Source organism: Centroberyx affinis, unplaced genomic scaffold (assembly GCF_046629955.1).
Source record: "Centroberyx affinis isolate AG114_WGS23_722 - 3 ecotype Tasmania unplaced genomic scaffold, CSIRO-AGI_Caff_v1 ptg003327l_1, whole genome shotgun sequence".
Classification (NCBI taxonomy): Eukaryota; Metazoa; Chordata; class Actinopteri; order Beryciformes; family Berycidae; genus Centroberyx; species Centroberyx affinis.
The window spans coordinates 188,695-209,433 of NW_027281328.1; the positions used below are offsets into that span (position 1 = coordinate 188,695).

The window sequence follows — 20,739 nt, forward strand, 5'->3', positions numbered from 1 at the left end:
ACTCATGCAGGTTAAGACAGGGCATCACTGAGATAGCTGAGTGGTGCCAAGCCCCCCCCCTCCTCCGTGCCCCCACTTCAAATATATGTAGAGACGTGCTTCAAAATATACAAAAAAAAAAAAAAAATGTATTTATACATGTAGATGACATTCCTTCACAATATATTTTGGAAAATTGAAATGTATTTTCTTCCTATAAGCTGTTGACAACATATTGCATATCTGCAAGGATATTCAAAATATACAGTAGGCTATGTATAGAATATATGCCAAAACAGTGTTATGTAGCCTACATTTTGGGCAATTTTGTATATTTTAAACATATCTCTAATCATGCTCTGGAGAATTACAAAGAATCACTATAATATTCCCATAGTGTGTCTGTAGTGAGTTTAAAGTGACCTTATTGTGCTTTATCATATTTTCTCCTATGGTATCACTACAGTATTGCTATGATATCCCCATAGGGACTTATATTTTTGTTGTGAAATTGGTATAGTATCCTTCTGAAATTTCTGTTAGCATTATTATAGTTGTTGTTTTTTTCCATTATGGTATGTGAAATATATGTTTTTGCTGTACAGGGAATCAGGTTAGTCTTTAGACTTCATCAACAGTTCTTTTTAGGCAAAATTAATTGTGGGCTATGTTTTGTAGTAGATTCACTTTGATGCAATCACCAATTTACCAATCAAAATCACAAGCAAAATATTGATTTCCAGTTTCCAATTTACAGTCATGTGGAGCACATCTTCATAGACCCACATTAGACCATGGACTCCCGTTTGATAGGATTTTGTCTCTCTACATCTGAGAAGATTTTTGTTTGTTGAAATACAGTATATAATAGTAATAGAGATAGTGCACAAAGATAGTGCACAAGAAAAATAGAATATAAATGGGAATAATGCAGATGGGGGAGTATTAAACATAATGCACACTCAAATACTAGAACATGTTAAGTGCCTGAATGAAAGCAGGAAAATATGAACTGCAGCATTATACGGGCATGCAAAATAATAGCAGTAGAACAGGACTAAAGCAGAATATGAAAATATACCAAAGATGTGAAACATTTGCAGCTAAGTGAAAATCAAATTCTCAGTCATATCATCAAATGATATGTAAATAACACATTAAAAGGATGTGGGAATGGTGTGTGAATTTACAGCATAAAATGTTTAGTGGAAACTGTGAAACCTGATCAGAATAATGATTGTATATCCTGTCCGACCACTATACAATCGAATGGATGAAATAGTAGTGAAGCTGAACGTATTCCTCTTCTTTTCTGCCTGGGGACCGCCTGGGGCACCCTCGAGGTCCCCCTGGGGGTCCCCGGGCCGCAGCTTGGGAACCGCGCCGGTCTACCCCCGCCTATAGTGGGGCGTGGTCAGTGATGGGGTGAATGGTCCGTTGAAAAAAAGGGGCGGGGAGCTCTAAAAATTACTACATCCACCCTGTGTGCCACCACATCCCTTCAGTTTCCAAATTGATTGTAAACTACGAGGATCTCGGAAGGTGTTTCTCAATCGTATAGAAGACTTGATATTATTTTTTTCCTTATATTGAACAGTCAACAAATAGACCAAGCTCGGCTATGGCAAAAGGAGAAGGAGCTGAACAATACTCCAACGCCAGTTTATTGAATAAACCGGTCAGCTCGGATGGCATCAAGCTCGCGGGGAAGGTGAGTCCATTCATTGATTTACAGTTTTGTTTTATGGTTTTATGGTTCTTATCTCCATAGCCTCACCAGAGAGCGCGGCAAAGCTTAGGAGAGTGGTTCTGATGGTAATTTATCTTAAAACATGAGTGAGTGAATGAATGAACCACAGCGGGGATTTGACATTTCGTGGGCGTGAGTCATTCGTCGTTGTGAAATGTCTACACGGGGATCAACCGAGTGGGAGTCATTGTTGAGAGAGTGAAATTGTTAATTTCGTGAAATAATCAATGCTGCCAGCCTCCCAGTAAACCCACCCCCCTTCCCCTCTGGACATCTGGGTCTGCACATCGCGAGAAAGTCTTCAAATGTAGGCTATTAAATCTCCAACAGAGCTAAATCTACCGGTTTTAAGTCAGAAATTCACACGGCAAAATTGCTCCTGTAGTTCAGTCTAATTGGCATCAAAAACGCTTACAGATACTTGATGAAACTAGACAAACTGCGGATAAATCGTTCTCTCATAAAGCCTACTTTTCGTTTGTAGATTGATGTTGTTTAATAATATGAGGTAAGGTATAAAATTATGTCAGTTATTTTCTGGGAGTCAGTCATCAATATATAGGGGTGTCTGCCCTGTGCTGCCTTCATGTGCTCCTCATAAGCTCGGCTGCTTCTGAGTTAAATAGTTGTAATAGATTTGTAGGCGCATTAAAGTACTTTTTGGTCGGACATTATAATAAATTGGACCCTATAACAAAAGAAGCTGTTGATGGCTGTTAGAAATGAAGAGTCACTTTGTGCTGTAGCTAAAATGAAGAGGAGAAAGTGTGCATCAGGGTGTTTTAATTAATTTAGCTATTAGCCAAACCGTGTTGTGTAATACATCACTTTCACCATCAATGTTGATACTGCTTCCGTGCTGTCTTTCCCTCTTAAAGTCACATCTCGGCAACTCAGGTATCAAAGAAAATTCCCATTTTGTTGAGATTCTCTTCAGTCATAATTCCCATATTTCCGACAGCACATGAAGGCAGCAGACGGCTGTGACTGTGCGGCAGGGCAGCAACCAGCAAGGCGACGTGTCCTATACAGGGAGGGAGCAAGCAGGGGATATTTCCCTCAGTCAAATCTGAAGCGAACTTTTTGACATTTCCAACTTGAATAGCGGGCAGCCTCAGCTATTCAAAGTGTTTTATGTCTCTCATCAGTTGCCAAAACTAAACTGATAATTCATTTCTAACCTGCGAGGATTTGAAAACCCACTTATCAGCTTGTGCCTGCTAACTTGGGACTTGAGCCTGCTGCTTTCAGGCTACAGTGATAACATTATGATTAGTAGTAGATAGATTAGAAGTAGTAGCTTAGTATTGGTGGTAATAGTAGGCTAATTTGCATGTCAGGATATAGAAGGCAGGCTGAATCTCTTTACATACAGAGGGCTCCCTGTGTGTGGGGCAGGCTGACTTATTTTTGGAAGATGTCAAACAGAGTAATGGGTGTCCTGCTCTACTGCAACGTATAGGGTTAGGATGCATTATGCAAGGAGGAATATTTTGATCACAGTATGGAATTGCATAGACAGGGTGACGTGTAGGTCTGCACACATAACTCACACTAACACATTCCTGCAATAGTACATCATGAACCAGCCGGTACACTCGCTGCATTATAAAATGCAGTGAGTGTACCAAAGGTGAGTTGGACTCTTGGAGGCTGTGAGGCAATTATCCAACCGCTGTCTGCCCACCCTTGAGTTGATGTTACTGGGCTTCAGGTTTACAGGTGTACTGTTTATTTTGCGAATAATGTGCATCACATAGTGGGGTCAAGTTTGATCTGTAAGACTGTTTTCACCACCATGGAGACATGACCTGAATCACCAGGTAGCCCAACTGTTGTATGCCAGCCATTGTGTTTTGTCACCACATGAATGATCCCTTCTGTTATGGTGGGATCCCATTTCAGCCGGAGAACGTTTTGTCACCTAAACAAAGGCTGGGTTGGGTTTATCAACAAGACAGAGGCTAGTTCATCCAGCTACAGTCACAATGGTGTTTTGTGTGCTGGCCTGATCTTAGATGAGGCAGTGTCCATTGGTTGTCATTCGCACACATATCAATGACCTTAACTTTAGGAATGCTGGAATGTATTTGCAGTTCAAGGCCATCATCAATACTAGGATGTATTATCTTGACTTTTAGTTGCTTAGCCAGATAAAAGCCTACATTTGGTCTGAGACCCTTGACAGTAGCCTTTCCATCACTTGACACAAGTGACACTAGTTGTTTCGTCAACTTAGAGGGAGTGCAGGTTAGGCAGCACCAACCACAGTCTTTTGATTGGTCAGGGGGGAGGGTGTGTGTTCATCCCCCTGACTGGCTGCCGGCCACACAGCCAGCGGTTGGAGCCCTGGTCAAACTGGCAGGCATCCCTGTGGGTGTTAAGGTCCCAGCCAAAGTGCTGTCACCCTGGCTTTTAGGTGTCTGAGTGACACCCTGGTGCTGTAACCTGGCCCTGGCACAAAGCGACCGGGCAGAGACTGGCGTTGCTGTTAGAGTGGTCTTTCAACAAACTCTTTGTCTGTTGAGGAAAATATTAGGCCTATTAGAAAATGACATGGGACAGCTCAGACAAAATCAAGGCTGTTTCCCAGTAGCAGTCCCTGAGCTCTGCCAAATACGCTACTTGATGGTTATGCTGTTGCCAACGAAACTCTGGTGTCTCTGGCTCTTAAGAATTTAGGCCACATTCCTTGTGAGGCACTTGTTAAAGAGGGCTAAAGCTGTAAACAGAGAAGTGAGAAATAGGGGAAATTGTTTGAAGATGGGGAGAGCGAGGGGTTGAGATCAAATTGGAGAAGTGAGGGGAACGAGAGTATGAGATCAAATTGGGGAAGTGAGAAAGTCATCTGACCAAATAAGCCAGGGAAAGTGACTAGATGATCGTTTTTTGCAGTTACCCCATTTTGGATTAGGCTGCCATACTCAACTCTGCAGAATAGACCACTCCTATGATTATGAGAGCTAGGTTCTGCCAAGGGCCAAACCTGAAAACACTTGTAAACTGCTGCAGATACTTAGTGTTAAGGCAGCTTTCTCCAAAAATAGGTTAATATCGACTGTGTGTCAATGTTCATTTGTTAGGCATTATCTTTACACCACTTGGTAAGCTAGATATGTAAGCTTGTATGTCTGCCATTTTGTCTGCGTTCCTGTACGTTTCTAACCCTGGTTCCATTTTTAGGGCTAACCTGATTGATTCTCATTCATCGATTAACATGCTGTTTTCTTTTTCTCCTTTTTCTCCCAGCGGGAGCAGAGGAACCGGCTGTCAGTCTGCAGCAAGCTGTGCTATGCCGTCGGTGGAGCGCCCTACCAGATCACAGGATGCGCCCTGGGCTTCTTCCTTCAGATCTACCTACTGGATGTGGCTCAGGTGAGCTGGTGGTCCGATATTATTTCTAAACCTCCATGACCCAACCTCTTCAGATGTTAAGGAGCCCTTTCATAACATGGACCTAAATATAGATAAATAGGCTCACTAAAAAGACCCCGTCACCCGCAGCCACCCGGAATGCCTTGAAGGACCTCCACAGTGGGAACATGCTGTGTGTCCATTACTGTCTTTTCCATACACTGTGCTGTCCTAGCGCAGTATGTTGGCTGGCATGTACGGACTTCAGGGCACGGGGCTGTACATGATCCTCCCTGCACCCCCAAAGCACCCGTCTTACAAGGGCACATACAGGACATGGCGACCGCCAAGGCTCGCCGACAATGCCACCATTGTCCTGGAAAAATGAAGAGGTGGAAAAAGTTTTTCTTTTGTTTCCCTCATTAACTCCATGATGGTGCTCTACTGTAACATCAGAAAGCTTACCGGGGCTTGTTCTGAAAAGGTCGGGGTGAAAAGGAGGGAGGCCGGTTGGTAGCATGACTAAGAGGGGCTTGCTTTAATGGGCTTTGACACTAATCTGATTGTCCAAGGCCAAGATGGCGTGTAAGTCAACGGCTTCCCAGGGGTAGTCAGGCCGCTAAGATCAGTGATTAAGAGTCTATTGGGTGACACAGCATGGAGCAGAATACAGTCAGGAGGTCTAGCATTCATCCTGCCCAGCTTCCTTTGAGGCTTGCCATCCATGCATGCTGAATAAGAATAGAAGACCAGCAGAGCTGCTAAGTGCCGGCATCGCTGCTTGACTTGACTCCTGCCAAGTGTTGCCTTTTGTCTATTTACTTAAAAAAGCGTATAACTAAACACCGCACAGCATGTTCCAGAGCTACACCCTTTACCTTTGTCTAACTGCTGAACTGCTACCTCAGCGAAAAGTGGTTTGATTCCTTCAGGAATCTCTTTCAGCTCTTCCAACACAGGCCGTGCATGGTCTGTGAGCTTGTGGAGATGGTTAGTTATTCTCTTAGAAGGGATGGACTGATGTACCTGTAAGATACCTTGTACTGTATGTAGAGTCATTTTATATGATAGCAAAGGGATTGAGTGGGTACTGGTAATACTGGTTTGTGTAGTATCAGGAAATGACCTATCGCCAATGGTTTGTGTGTATAGCCATTCAAAGGAAATGATGATGGAGTGGGTCATAGACAAGTAAAACACCTCTACTACTTGTGCCTCCCTCTACCTTCTTGTCAGCCGTTTGCTCTAATATTCTTCCGACTCTTCCACTTTGACAGCTGGATCCCTTCTATGCGTCCATCATCCTGTTTGTGGGCCGGGCCTGGGACGCGGTAACGGACCCCACAGTGGGCTTCCTGGTGTCCCGCAGCCCGTGGACGCGCTTCGGACGCATGCTGCCCTGGTAAGTCCAACTCCCAGCTGGGACCAGTACTCTACATTCTGGTCCTATTTGGTTTACCATTTCTAGAAAAAAATTATTTAGATCTACAGGGTTAAATCTGTTTAGGAAACTTCCTTCCCCCCTTCCTCCTCTTCTAGTTAGAAAGTTCAGGTTCTGTCTCCCTAACCGTTTCCACTGCCTTGTTGATAAAGCTCAGCTACAAGTTCTTGAAGCACTCGTGTTCATGTGTTTGCTTTTGGAAATCCCTGATGGGGGGGGGGCTTTACGTTTCAGCCTTGATGAGTCACAGCCCAGTGGATGTTCTCCTGTGATGTACAAGTGTCAGTGTGTGTTTGGGGGTGGGGTCTCGTGCTGTGACTGTTTGAAATTCCAACGTCATCCACGAGAGGGTTACTAAGGGTCATGCTGATGCAATCGCTGCCATACCGCTTCCTCATTACCCACACATGCGTATACACTCTTGTCTCCCCTGCTCTCTCTCTCTCTCTCTCTCTCTCTCTCTCTCTCTCTCTCTCTCTCTCCCTCTCTCACACCCACCACAAATCATAAAGACTTTACTGCGTTCCAACTATAAAATATTGCAATGAAAAATGCTTTCCGTAGAGAGGTCCAGTGGCTTCACCACTGAGGCTAAAACACAAAGAAAACCCCTTAACAATTGGCTGTTTGTGCGTTTTCGTTTTTTTAATAGAGAAAATATGGAGGGTTTGCGCTGGTCTTGCACATTTCCCACAGCACGGCCTCTGGCATGGTATTGATAAATACAACTCCTGCCTGCGAGGGAGTCTACTTTTCACAGCAAGCATACAAACCTCACCAGGTTTCTTCCCCCTTTTCAGAGAGAATTCCTCTAGAGGAGTGAGACCTCCATCTCTGTATGTTTTGAATAGCCTGTCATTTTCAGCTATATTTGATAATAGTCTCATTTGTACAAATTGAACCTCAGATTTTGACCTGGGTAGTTGTTGGGTGGAACATGGGATCATTTTACTCAGTATTTTGATTTTTATTTCAATTTGGCCAGTGCAACTTGACCTCTTTCTGTGGAATCCTCTCATGTGGGGTGACATCGCCTGGAGCAAACTAAACGTCGCTGATCCTTGCGTTGCGTTTTTGTCTCGTTGGTGGTGCCTTTGTCTGGTAGGGGGGCCTATGATGCTGCAGGCTTTTTCAAGCCAAGGTTACTGACCCTTGTTAGCTGCTACATCCCCTCCCCCACTTCCCTGTCTCTCAGTATTACATCTCTTACTGAGCAACCCACATGGTTTCATCTCTGAACTATAGCTGTGGTATATCTGCCAATGCATATCGTATGACTTTTGGCTCTGGTTCCATCGTCAAACATGGCATGCGTTCCTGTGGCTCTCGGTGCAGGTCTGAGGGTGTCAGTAATGCTCTTATGTGAGAGAAGTACAGCACAGGGTGCGAGTGAGTCAGTCTCCTTTCAACACGGAAGATGTTTCAGAGAGTCTGGGCAGGCGATCTTTAGTGGCTGCTAGATCCAACTGGAAAGCTGGGGTATCTTGCGAGGGTGGCAAGAAGGACAGAAATGGGCCAGTGGAATAGGCAATAAGGCGGTGATGGAGAGGACTGGATTGGGGCGGGGCTAGGGTGGGGGTTTGTCTGCATTCCTTAAATTGACGAGACACCACTCGCGTCAGTTGAGGGGATAGCACAAATTTGTACTGTTTATATCCAAATATTTATTTGCACTGATGTTGGGAAGGGTTGCCTCACACCTTAAGTATCAAGGGTAGATGTTGAAAAGCATCTAGCTATGTTTTTTTCCGCAGGGAGCTGAAGAGCTGAGTGCTGGACTAAACTAATTGTCTACCCCTACGCCTCATGAGTATGATCTCCCCAGAGTTGGTTCACCACTAAAGGTTCAGTGGAGGCATCCATTTACACACAGGAGAGCGACAGGCCACCTGCCTAATATAACATGATCTAATATCCCAAGACATGTTGAAATGAGCCGCTCAGAGGGTCGCCTTGTGCAGTGAGGGACACACCTGGGAGGGAGATCCAGTCCTGGAAGTCCCAGCTGGTCCCAGTTGTGGCGCGATCAGTTTCCTCTGTTTGTCCTCTCTCGGGAGTGTTTGCAATGAGTGAACACCTGAATAATTAATTTGGTGCACAGAAGAATGATCTTCCTGTTAATGCTGTTGCAGTTGCGTGGCAGTTCCACAGAAGTGCCAGATGTTTGGTTTCCAATGGAGTATTGTCTGTTAAGTTGTTTTAGAATTGAAATTGAAACTACAGGACTTGGATCTGTAAATTAGATTAAAAATACCCCTCTAGTTTTTCAGGTTTAGATGAGAATTTTATGATCTAAATGGAAAACTGCAGTGGTGTACAAATCGGATTTACAGATTTTGGTGACTAGTACATATATTTAAACCAAATAATTTATCATCTGATTTGATTGGATTTGGTTTGAATACATAAACTGGATTTTTGTAAACTGGATATTTTGTATACTGCTTGGGCAATTTTGTAACTGAATTGAGTTGATTTGCGAGAGAGGTAGGCTAAGTGCTATCATCATCATCATCATCATCATCATCATCATCATCATCTTCATCCAGTGTTGAAATATCCATCAGGATTGAAGCCTTAGTAAAGTGGGTCAGGCTGGGTGCTGCTTGTGATCTGCGATGTGATATCCTCATCCATTTGTTATCAGAGCATAAACAAGGCGTGTGTTCGGTGGAAGAGGGAGGGATGAAGGAGCGGTCGGCAAGTTCAGTCACATTACGGTCAGGTCAGTCATAAAGGAAGCAGGAGAAAATTAGGTGTGTTTCTGTGGTGCCTGAGGGCGGGGAGGGGGAGGAGAGAGAAGAAGGAAGGCGGGAGCTCCTCCTTTTTCAAAGCTCGGTGCGGAGAAGGAGCGGGGAGGTGGGGGAGGGGTGACCAGGAGCCAGGCTGGCTTCTCATTGGTCCAGCCCACAACACACCACTGGCCTCAGCCAATGGCGTGGCAGCTGTCAGCTGTGAGGGCCCTGGTTGGATTTTTTAAAGACTGGCTGAGGAATCCAGGAGGTTACTACAGTTCAAGTGGCTACACAGGAGCAGTGTCTGAGTTCCCCTGTTGCTGCACATCTACTGCAATAGACTCAAGTGACAGGTTGCAGGTTTCCTGGGGATAGTGCAAGTTTCTGAACATAAATTGAAATTAATTTCTTTGGACACTGTTAGTGTTACATTACTGCTTTAACAAATATTGGGTCTCTCTCGCCTGGTGACATTTCTCTGCTGAGTTCTTATATAATTGACAGTCACTGTTGAGGAATGAAGGCGAGGCCTCGAAACAGAAAATCTGCTGTGTGGAGCCATTTTTCATATTTAATTATTTACATGTGTTCACCCACAAGCATGTTCTAATGATAATATGAAACCTCCTTGGTATGCGTACACAGGACAATTTGGTCACAATGGTCGCCAAAATGAACAGTATCATAATAAGCCCATAAAATAAATAATCACTGTTTAATGACACCAGCTTCCTTTTGCATTCAGCTGTTCTAATTCATTATATTGGCTGATAAGTTAACTTCCCAGGTGATAGATTCACATGATGAGTTAACTTATCAAGACCTGATAAGTTAACTTACTAGGAGGAAGGTAAGCCGCTCTCCCCTGGTCAGCACTGCTATTTCAGAGGACATTGTAATTTGATGCCAAGGCATCATATTGTATGCCACTAGTTATGGCTTGCTGTTTGGGTGCAATCCTGCATGCACTTCTTGGCTTGCCCTAGCAGCCTGTTATAGAATAGCATACACTGAATAAAGATGTGACTAGAAGTTTAGAAAGTCCATAGGAAAGACATGGGACCTTTTGCTCTCATAGTTTGAACCTGTTCTTTAGGTTTTGGCTATTAGCCTGTTTCACATAATGATTCCCCATGTTTTGGGGTGTTTGAATGAAAAGAAACATTAAATTAAAGGCTGTTGTCAGTAGGCTAACATCGAGCTGCAACTGAGTTTTTAAATCCAAATCACCCTTACAGACATGGGCCAATGCCTAATTTGGTAGGTGTGTCCGGACACGTGGCGCAGAGGAAACCGGTGTACGCAAAATGCATTCCCAAGTGCGCCGGTCACCTCAATCCATCGCTAAAACGTCTGCTTAATGTCGGTGAGCTGGCAAAACCACCCTTGCATACTCACACACCGATCGTTTACACAACATGCTGCCTGTCGGTTATCAGATCACATGCATGAGGGAGCTTGCTGAACGCCACACCTCTTTGCATTTCTGCTCTAATCTGTAGCTTTAGTAGACTTTACGGTGCATACATCAAAGTATATCTCCTGATAGGCTTATCCATTGATTTTAGTGGTGAGAAAAGAGGGGAAATAATAGCCTGAAGGTAATAGAAGAGAAGTTGTCATCATGCAGTGAAGATATTCAGTCTCTGATAGCACAAGACTGCTAACAATACAGGCCGCGCCCCGGTTATTGCTGTAAAAAAGGGTCATGCAAGTACAACTGAAGTGAAGGAGACTTGCCAAGGCAAAGTTGAGTTGATATTCTCTTATTTCCAAATGTGTTCACCCACATGCCTCTGGTTTACATGAAGAGTAAAGCTCCGTCACTTGATGTATGAACTTATAGGGAATGTGGCAAGTATGCAGTAAGCCTACATCTTGACCAACTGTGCATCTAGGCTATGCAATAGTTTTGTAATTTTGTCATTTATTTTTAGCAGTGCCATGGCTAGAACCTAAGTCATTATGTTATGTTGGAAACTATGAGATGGGGTTTCTTATGGCATGCTGTGATACTATGACTTCATATACTGTTTGATAAGGATGAATCACTTTTGATGATCATATCCTCAAGAATGTTGTCCGATAGCAGGATGCCCTGGGCTACTTCCCTTTTCACAAGGCACAAGACTCTTATTTCTGTGTCAGAACTGTGGTCGCATTCTCAAACTCGCATCTGATTGGAGGGTGCCGGTCAGACCACAGGAAGCAGCTGAATGGGGCCAGGAAGTGATCAAAGACGTTTACACAATTCTCCCACAGGCCCTCAGCTGTTTTTCCCCTTAAAATGACCTCATGGAGTGGATTTACTGGATGTTAGAGCTGGAAGAAGGAGGAGAACAGATCACATGGATGCGTTTAGGAAAAATAGAATGGCATGTTCCTATTCAGATGAACATTATGCCTCCTTTGAATTCCTTGCATGCTTTTTTTTTTAACACTTCTATATAAGGGTGGGTGTTTCAGTCCTTGTTTATGTATTAAAGCCAGAAACAAAGACACTAGCCAATTTGTCTACAGGTTGGCTCTTTTCCCCAGTGTTACTACCAGCCAAAAGTTTGGAAACGCGCATTTCTCTTTATTTTTTACTATTTTTCACAATTAAGAATTATGGGAATGACACCAAAACTATGAAATAACACACAAGGAATTATGCAGTGACCAAAAAAGTATTAAACAAATCAAAACTATCTTATATTTTAGATTCTTTCAAGTTGACACCCGTTGCCTTGATGGAAAGGCAAAGGCTTTGGAAAGAAATTCATACATAGGCATCAACTTCACTATTTATATTTGTATAGGAAACAAATTTCAAGCCTTCAGATCAAAATGGCTTTAAGAGAATGTAAAACACAGTACGTTTAATCAGGCCACATCTACTTCATCTGATGCATGTTTAGACCTGTGTTCTGAGAAGGCTGTGCCCCTACTAATAATAATGTGACATAACCAGATCAGTATGAGACAGTTAAACCAAGTGTCAAACAGCATACGGTGAGAGTTGCTGAGCTGAGCAGTAGTTGGCAGAAACTGAATGAATGACAGGCACTCATTTGAAACGGGCGCAACTTCATTATGTAATGAGCGGCCTCTCTTCAGACAGGCTGCTTATTGTCCCAGGAGTTTGTGTTACACGCTTGACTAGGATCACGTTTTCATCCGCTGTTGTTGTTTTTTTCTCCCCCCCCCCCCCCTTTCTCTCCTCATTTTCCATCTCCTCTGTCCGTCCTATCCCTCTGCAGGATCCTGCTCTCCACCCCTCTAGCTGTGCTGTGCTATTTCCTCATATGGTACGTTCCCCCGTTTGAAGATGGCAAGGTCATCTGGTACCTGGTCTTCTATTGCCTCTTCCAGACCCTTCAAACAGTGAGTAACACACACACAAACACACACACACACACACACACACACACACACACACACACACACACACACACACACACACACACACACACACACACACACACACACACACCTGACGAATGCTCACTTGTCCCACACATACAATACCAGGTTGTTGACTGAAGAGCAGTGGAAAAGTTTCATGCCAAAATGAGTTATTCACCATCTAAGGGGAAAAAAATCACACCTACTCACCTACAAAATGATTGCTTGCATAAAAGTAAAGCACATTATGGGGTTATGGGAAAAAGTCATCTTAACATATTTGCATACAAAATAAATATTGACTTGAACTTCAGGGAGTGAAATCTTTCCAAAATGGAAATATCGCATTTTGGAGTGAAATTGCACAATGAGGATGAACTCAATAAAACTCAACTGTTTCTCATCATATTACTCTTTCTCTCCACCAGTGCTTCCATGTGCCCTACTCTGCCCTCACCATGTTCATCAGCTCCGAGCAGAAAGAGAGAGACTCGGCCACCGCGTACAGTGAGTATCACACACTTCCTCTATCGATTTTAAAAAGGAGGAACTTGCCGTGTAAATTTATTATATCCTGAATGACTTTCCTGACAAATGGGAAGTCCGGTGTGTCGCTTCCGCTGTGTCAACTTCCTCCCCCCTCTCTCTCCTCCAATCAGGGATGACGGTGGAGGTCCTGGGCACTGTGATTGGTACAGCCATCCAGGGGCAGATCGTGGGCATGGCCAACGCGCCCTGCATCCCCGTGCCTGGGGACTTGACGGGGAAGCTGGGCAACGCCTCTGCGTCCCTGACAACCGCCGGACCTGAAGGCAACGCCACTGTGCCCGTCATTTCCCTGGACCACACGGTACACACACACACACACACACACATTTGTTAGTCACAGTTAAATGAAGGATAAAGTTGGTGTCAGTTGGATAAAGTGTCGGCTGACTCTCATCTCTCCCCTCGCTTCCCTCTGACAGAAAACGGCCTACATGATCGCCTCCGGTGTCATCTGCGGCATCTACGTCCTCTGTGCTATCGTTCTTTTCTTCGGCGTGAGAGAGCAAAAAGGTAAGCCGTTCATCCCTCCATCCCTCCATCCCTCCATCCCTCCATCCCTCCATCCCTCCATCCCTCCATCCTTCCATTCAACTGCCGTATGCCACTCCTTTCATTGCCATTTGTAAACCAAAATGGAAAAAAAAGTGTGGGGGATTTTTTTTTGTTTTTCTTATATGAGTGATTTATCCCTTGCATTCAGAGCTATGCATTGTGCATTACAGTACATAACAGGGGTCAATGCATTCTTCTGTTTAAATTATTAATTATTTAATCAAGAAAGCACATCTTGGTAAAGTTAAATGAGCCTGGGTTCATGGTGTTTAGTCACAATTAAATGTCCCTAAAATGCCTCAGTTGCTTGAGTTGAACCTTTTGCAACGTCACATCAGCGGTCTGTTTGGATGCAGACACACACACACACACACACACACACACACACACACACACACACACACACACACACACACACGTCCTCATGTGACACAGCTGTTATTGGTGTCTCCACTGTGGTCCGATGGGGACGCCGTGCAGTGTCATCCCTGTTCTCTGTGGTATGACTGTGTGGGCTTCACGGTCGAATTAAGAGCCTCGTGACCAGCGATGGGACTTTACAAACAGACGTATTTATCAACCAAACGACGACCTTCAAAGGCGGCTCCTCGTGGCAGATTTACTGAAAGGGTGTAGAAATGAATGAATGAATGGAACTGAATTCAAGTGGATCTAATGTTTGCATTCTTTCTTTTTCCTCCCTCCAGATTCCTGTCGTCCCAGGTCCGAGCCCATGTCTTTCTTCCAGGGGATAAGGCTGGTGATGGGACATGGACCCTATGCCAAACTGGTCATGGGCTTCCTCTTCACCTCACTGGCTTTCATGGTGAGTGTAGACACACACACACACACCCAAATGACATCAGATAGATAGATAGATCCACGCTCACTGTTGGATAATAAACACAGCTTAGGCATGGCCACAGTCAGTCACGGTCCGCAGCCTCACCTAGGCCTTTAGTCCTCTCCTCAGTATTGTAAACACTGTGCTAACCCTCACTATAGCTCGGTGAGGCAGTTTGCCATCCGCTCTTTGCATGTGGACGAGAATACTCCTTCAGCCTGACGGACTGTGTGTTTATTTTTGTGGTTATTGGGCTAAGCAGCTTCTCATGTTAAACGTTGGGAGTGTCTCGCTGGTCTGCGCTCTCGGCCACAGTTTACTTGGCGCCTGCAAGGTTGGGCTGAGGTGTTTGTGTGCGTGCGCGTGCATGCGTGTGTGTGTGTGTGTGTGTGTGTCGGCTGTAAAACGTTACTGAGCGTGTCTGTGTGCTTCCTTCTGCAGCTCCTGGAGGGAAACTTTGCCCTGTTCTGCAGCTCCACACTGGGCTTCAGGAATGACTTCCAGAACATTCTACTGGTCATCATGGTGAGTACAGACACACACACACACACACACACACACGGGTGACATTTTCATACAAACAGATAGGTGCACTGTTCCATGGAAGAACTTAAGCCATTACTCAGAGTGCAGACAAAAGCCTCCCCTCACAGGACATAAATTCTCTTGAGTTACAAGCCCAGTCTTCACCCAGTTAGAAGCCAGTGTCTCCTAGCTGCCCATTTCCATGATGTGTGTTCTCTCTGGCTGGTGGGCCTGAATGCCAGCCTATTCCCACAGATAGCAAAGACTCAGCATAGGAGCCAATGCAAGACTCGGTCATGGGAAATCCCAGTTCACGTCCTTATCTTTTTTTCTGTATCCCTTTCCTCCTTTTTACATAAACCTGTAGGCAGAGAGATGTTTTTCATATCAAAGACCATCATGTCCTGACAGGTATCAAGTCCCATTAAAGGCTAGGCGTGCCTAGCAAGCACAGTGGAACTGTACAGGGTGAGAAACTATCCTCGGGTTAGTGAGGTTGAAAAGATTACACGCTCTGATCCTTTACTTTATGGAAAGGATTACAGAGGCAAGGGAGTGACCTGTTTGAAGTAAGTTTCATTTATGTAGTGAAATGACTTTTTGAGAGACCTTAACACGATCACAGTGAGCTGTGAGCAGAGGTCGCCCCTTACTAAGAGATCCAGGATCAGCACGAGGTGACCCTAATCCTCACTATGTTGAAGAGACATCGAACTAACTAACTGACCGGCCGTGTGAACGCCAAAAGGGAAAGACTAAACCAGCTAAACCAGCAGGAATCGTTTTTTACAGTACATGAGATAATAAGCAGTAACCCAATAGGGGCGGCGGAACAGCAGAGGTCGGATGAAATGAAACATTGTCCGAGAGCAGCGGGGAGTTAATCAAATGACAACAAAACAAAGGGATCTTGTGTGTTCGTTGTGCTGGTGTGAGGCACGTTGAGAAGAGCACGCCACATGGCACGTTGCTTTCCAGGAGGAGGTTTAGAATACGCAGAGGTCAGCTGTGTGAGACGTGCAAGGGTTTTTTTTACGATTCCTGCTTAGGAGATAAAGTCATTTTTACTGATGGCAGCGCTAGACTTCAGGGCGATAAGGCTGGTGATGGCGGCATTGCCAGGAAGAAGCCTTAGACTTTGATTGCTTTTGGAGATGATTCACATGCTAGTCTGGCGAATTTAGAATGAGGATAACCCAGAAAAGAAAGCTCACACATGCAAATACAAAGGATGTGGGGACGGAGACGCACAGTTGCTCATAATGAGAAACCACATCACAGACAATGGCTGATGCAGAGAAAACCACAGGAACACAAAGGTTTCTGTGCAACTAGACCAGCAGCATTAGCATTTCATTTACCATGCTCATCCCAAAAAGATGGAAAAACACTGTTGCGCCATCGGTTTTGTTATCTTTGCCTTCTCACTGGTCAAACATGGAGGGGGTCAAAGGGCAAACCCTTTGGTTTGCCCTTTGGCCCCTTTGGCCCTCTGGCCAAAGGGTCAGATGGCCGCGTTTGGGAAAGGCTGCAGACGCGATATTGTTGTCCGTTTTCCCTGTTGTGATTGGCAGACGAGAGGCGTCAAACACCCTTCTGCATCACCACATCTGGTCATGCTCAGCCCGAAACGGAAACCAAAACCTTCAGAGGATGTGTCTAATATTGTTCTTCCTTTTTCATTTTGTTGCCTGTGCGAAATCATGTGTTTTAAAAAAAAAAAGGCGGCCTGAATTCCCGGAATTCACCGGGCTTCACTGGGGTTTTGTCAGTGTTTGTGTCAACAAAACAGTTGGCTAACCGAGACTTCTGAATGTTTTTCCCCCTCTCAGCTCTCCGCTACTCTGGCCATCCCCTTCTGGCAGTGGTTCCTGACTCGCTTTGGGAAAAAGACGGCGGTTTACATTGGCACCTCGGTAAGGCCCGCAGTCATGTCAAAACGCCACCACTGTAAGATTGACAGTAATTTAACCTTTTTTTTTTTTTTAACTGGATGAGGAAGGATATACTGGGAGCGGGTGCTGGTTTGAGCCGTGTTGCATTGTAGGAATCCCCGTAGCTGTAGTGCCACCTAGAGGCTGTTTTGGGGAACTTGATCCAGTGTGTGATGGTGGGCTGACTTTTTATTTTCTCTTTCCAGTCTGTGGTTCCCTTCATGATCCTGGTGGTGTGTGTGAAGAGCAACCTGATAGTCACCTACATCGTCTCCTTCGCTGCCGGGGTCGGAGTGGCTGCGGCCTTCCTGCTGCCTTGGTAAGACACTCTGACCCTGCTCTCGCCTGTTTATACAGTGTTTTCATTAGCTGTGTTTGCATATTACTAATTCTGATTCCGCGGACTCCTTCAGGTCCATGCTGCCCGACGTGGTCGATGACTTCAAGGTGCACAACCCAGACTCCACCGGCCACGAGGCCATTTTCTACTCCTTCTACGTCTTCTTCACTAAGTTCGCCTCTGGAGTCTCCCTGGGCATCTCCACGCTCAGTTTAGAGTAAGTGCTCACATGCAAGCACACACACACGCAAAACCTCGGTTTTTAATCATTCAAAATGTGTTGGAAGGTCTTAGACAGTTAGCCAGACCGGAAAACCCGCACGCAATAAAGAAAGGCATGAACAAGAGGCTAAGCCAAATCCCACATCAAAGCAAGGAATTCAATCAAATGCACTCATTTGATTTAGTACAGTAAGGCCATAGTGTGTGTGTATGGCGTGCACGTATCACATGACTGGCTTTACTGCAGAATGATGGCCTTTGATCCGTAATGCGGTGAGATATTTAGCCTCATATCTAGATCTCTGTTTTACCAATTTCTGGAGAATTATCCTAGATTTATCCCTAAACGCTAATGCTCTGTGATGCCTTAAGATGTGAAATGCCTTTCATGTCCATCGCTCGCACAAGTCTCTGTTTAGTTTAATAATCACGTTTCTTCCTCTCTCTCTCTAGTTTTGCAGGCTACATCACTCGAGGCTGCTCCCAACCAGAGGAGGTGGATTTAACCCTGAAACTGCTGGTGTCCGCTGCACCAGTCGCTCTCATCCTGGTCGGCCTGGTCATATTCCGCTCTTATCCCATCAACGAGGAGGTGCGGCAGGGCAACCGCAAGCTGCTCCAGGAACAGCGGTAAGGCGGCGGGTTCGGCGGCCGGCTAGTCAGCCGCTGTTGCTCTCTTGCATGCTTGCCTGTGAATCGAAACTCCCGGCTTAAAGAGGCTTTCTTGTTTTCTTGCAGGGACAACGAGGCAGATTCCGAAACGGACTCGACAGAGCTGGCCAACATGATCTAGGACTTTTTAAGAAACCCAACGGGCACAATCGGGCGACCGACTGCCGTTTGCACTGGGCGGGACCAAACGGACCTGGGCCTGTCGGATAACAGAGACACTGCCTCGTCCGATCGCATTGCTGCTCCTCCAAGAACTTGATAAACTAGACAATGTCATCAGCCACGCCAAGGCCTTTCTGATAACGAGTACCTTACCCCCTGCATTTGTGCCGAATTTTCCCTCCATGATATTAACTCACTTTATTTTTGTTTCTTTAATTCAGAATCTCGACAGCCTTACTCTTTGTATAGTGAACTACTTTTGAGTGCTGCGTTTTTTCACGGTGCAGCCTTTACTGGTGCTACTTGCTAGAACTGAACAGTTTCCATCCCAGTGTATCCTGTATCATAGGTAAACTTGAAAATTTGTGACCTTGAGCGCTGCACTAAAACAACTTCTCCATGAGATGTAAGCATCTTTAGAAACTTGAACACACGGTGACAGCGCCTTCATTTCGGGGCTGTTTTTGGTTTCCACAAATTTCAAAAATTCAAACTGATATAATTGGACTCTGAAGTCTACAAAAGTGCTTCATCCAAGTTTCTACTGGTCTTCACTACAGCATTACCCAGCATCATATGCACACGTTTATCTTATCACTTTTTTGCTCTTGAGTCATTGATTTAGGTCCTGTTTGGAACACGTTCTCTTTTGTATGTTTTTTTTTTTTCACATTTAGTTTACTGAAACCAATCGGCCTGATCGTTTCCATCCCATTCCCATCCCACTGGCTTTGCTCAGAGGAGACACTAACAATCTGTGATGTTAAAACCAGTGGCTGAACTGCACCAGCTGTGCACTGAAAGGCATATTCTAGTTCCCCACCATTGTACTGAAACCACTAAAATAGGAGAGGAGTTAATTTTGCACAGGTAACCGCAATGTTGACCCAGCAATTACATTATTTACATGACATTATTTATAGCACAGCTACTGAAGAGAGATGGAATCTTCTCTCTGAATGCTATTCATCTACTCAATATCGAGCAAAACCGTGACTTCACCCGATACTAATCTAGAGACATCGTTATTTAAGTATTTATTAGTTTTGATTTTAGTGTTTTTGAGTTCATGTTTGCTGGGAAGTCATGCTTCTTTGAGTATTTAAATCTATTTAAGGCCTTTAAGATTGTCGTTCTACCTGAATGAGTTTTGAATGAAGTATATTTCAAAAGACAAACATGGGAACATAGGAAAATGTGTACTAATGGTTAAGAGCCCCAAGCTGGAGAGTCAGTTTTTAAAATGGTAAACTTCACAAGACTTTTAATGCATGTTGCTACTGCCACGGCTAATGCTACTGTTTTTGCTCCATATGCATTAAAAAAAAAAAGGGAAGCACAAAATCGTGAAAAAAAAAAAATAATATTGGAGGATGGGGAAGTGAATTTCTTATAGTCTGCCTTGTGTGTTTTTGAATGTTTTTTTTTTTTTTTTTTTTTGTACGTATGTTATGTGTGTGTGTTTGTCGACTTTGTAAATTAATGTATAGTTGACCAGGATGCGTTATGATCATCTCAATCCGTGTCATGAAAATAAGGATTGATGTCTTTCATATCTTTTTGATATGGAATATGTTTATATACAGTGTCATATGTTATACATACTGTTGCATCTTCAACACATGTTGATTCTGACAACTGGGTTACCGGTGTGAAATGCTTCATATTTCATTAGCCATTCAAATTGCCTCTTTTTCTTCCTCTTTTTCCTCCTGGAGGTTCCTTACAACCCTAGAAGAAGAGACATGCCAACACAATGACATTTCCACCTACTAACCCTCAACATAATAAATGTGCCATTTTTATTTTTTCAATTTATTTTCTTTTTATGGATCTGTTGAACTTCCCTCATGACTCTTGAGGCTGTAGCCAATAGTGTGAGCTTTAATCCCACGGGGAAGCACACAAGCCTTGTGTACACGCCTCCTGTGCATATGTATATAGTGTATGTAAAACCTGTAAATATCTTTGATATTTGTGGCAGCAAGTGAAATGAACTTCTGTACATTGATGTACTGTAGTTATTTAAGAAAAGAGATGTTTTTGAGAATAAATGAAAAAGATATTGTTAATAAATACTAATTGATAAGTGTACTGTGATTGAGTTGTCAGCATTTATTGAAAATATTTCATAACTATGAAACACAACAGAAAGCCAATTTTAATATTTTAAAAATCAAAGACTGAAAGAAAAACACACAACAGAACACATAGCCACTGTTTCTAACTCTAATTCTCTCATTAACTCTCTAACACACTCTCAGATGGCCACTCTTCCCATACATTCATTAAA

At 44.1% G+C, this 20,739-nt stretch overlaps 1 protein-coding gene across 2 annotated transcripts; it reads left to right on the top strand.

The window, feature by feature from the left end:
- Window positions 1–1,501: 1,501 nt before the first annotated feature.
- mfsd2ab (MFSD2 lysolipid transporter A, lysophospholipid b) lies at window positions 1,502–20,536 on the top strand. Of its 2 annotated transcripts, XM_071538682.1 has the most exons (15): window positions 1,502–1,690; window positions 4,979–5,104; window positions 6,361–6,485; window positions 12,502–12,625; window positions 13,075–13,153; window positions 13,306–13,496; window positions 13,615–13,705; window positions 14,281–14,286; window positions 14,455–14,573; window positions 15,033–15,116; window positions 16,949–17,032; window positions 17,257–17,369; window positions 17,464–17,607; window positions 18,066–18,242; window positions 18,351–20,536. In XM_071538682.1, exons 1-15 carry the CDS (start codon window positions 1,601–1,603, stop codon window positions 18,403–18,405), a joined length of 1,608 nt encoding a protein of 535 aa, XP_071394783.1. In that variant the 5' UTR covers window positions 1,502–1,600; the 3' UTR covers window positions 18,406–20,536. The 2 variants fall into 2 exon arrangements, with proteins under 2 accessions (XP_071394783.1, XP_071394782.1); XM_071538681.1 differs by lacking the exon at window positions 14,281–14,286.
- The last annotated feature ends 203 nt before the right edge of the window (window positions 20,537–20,739 follow it).

Coding starts and splice junctions, on each gene's coding strand:
- mfsd2ab (XM_071538682.1), top strand. CDS start 1,601: ATGGCAAAAGGAGAAGGAGCTGAACAATACTCCAACGCCAGTTTATTG. Junction 1,691..4,978: donor GCATCAAGCTCGCGGGGAAG/GTGAGTCCATTC, acceptor TTTTTCTCCCAG/CGGGAGCAGAGGAACCGGCT. Junction 15,117..16,948: donor ACATTCTACTGGTCATCATG/GTGAGTACAGAC, acceptor TCCCCCTCTCAG/CTCTCCGCTACTCTGGCCAT.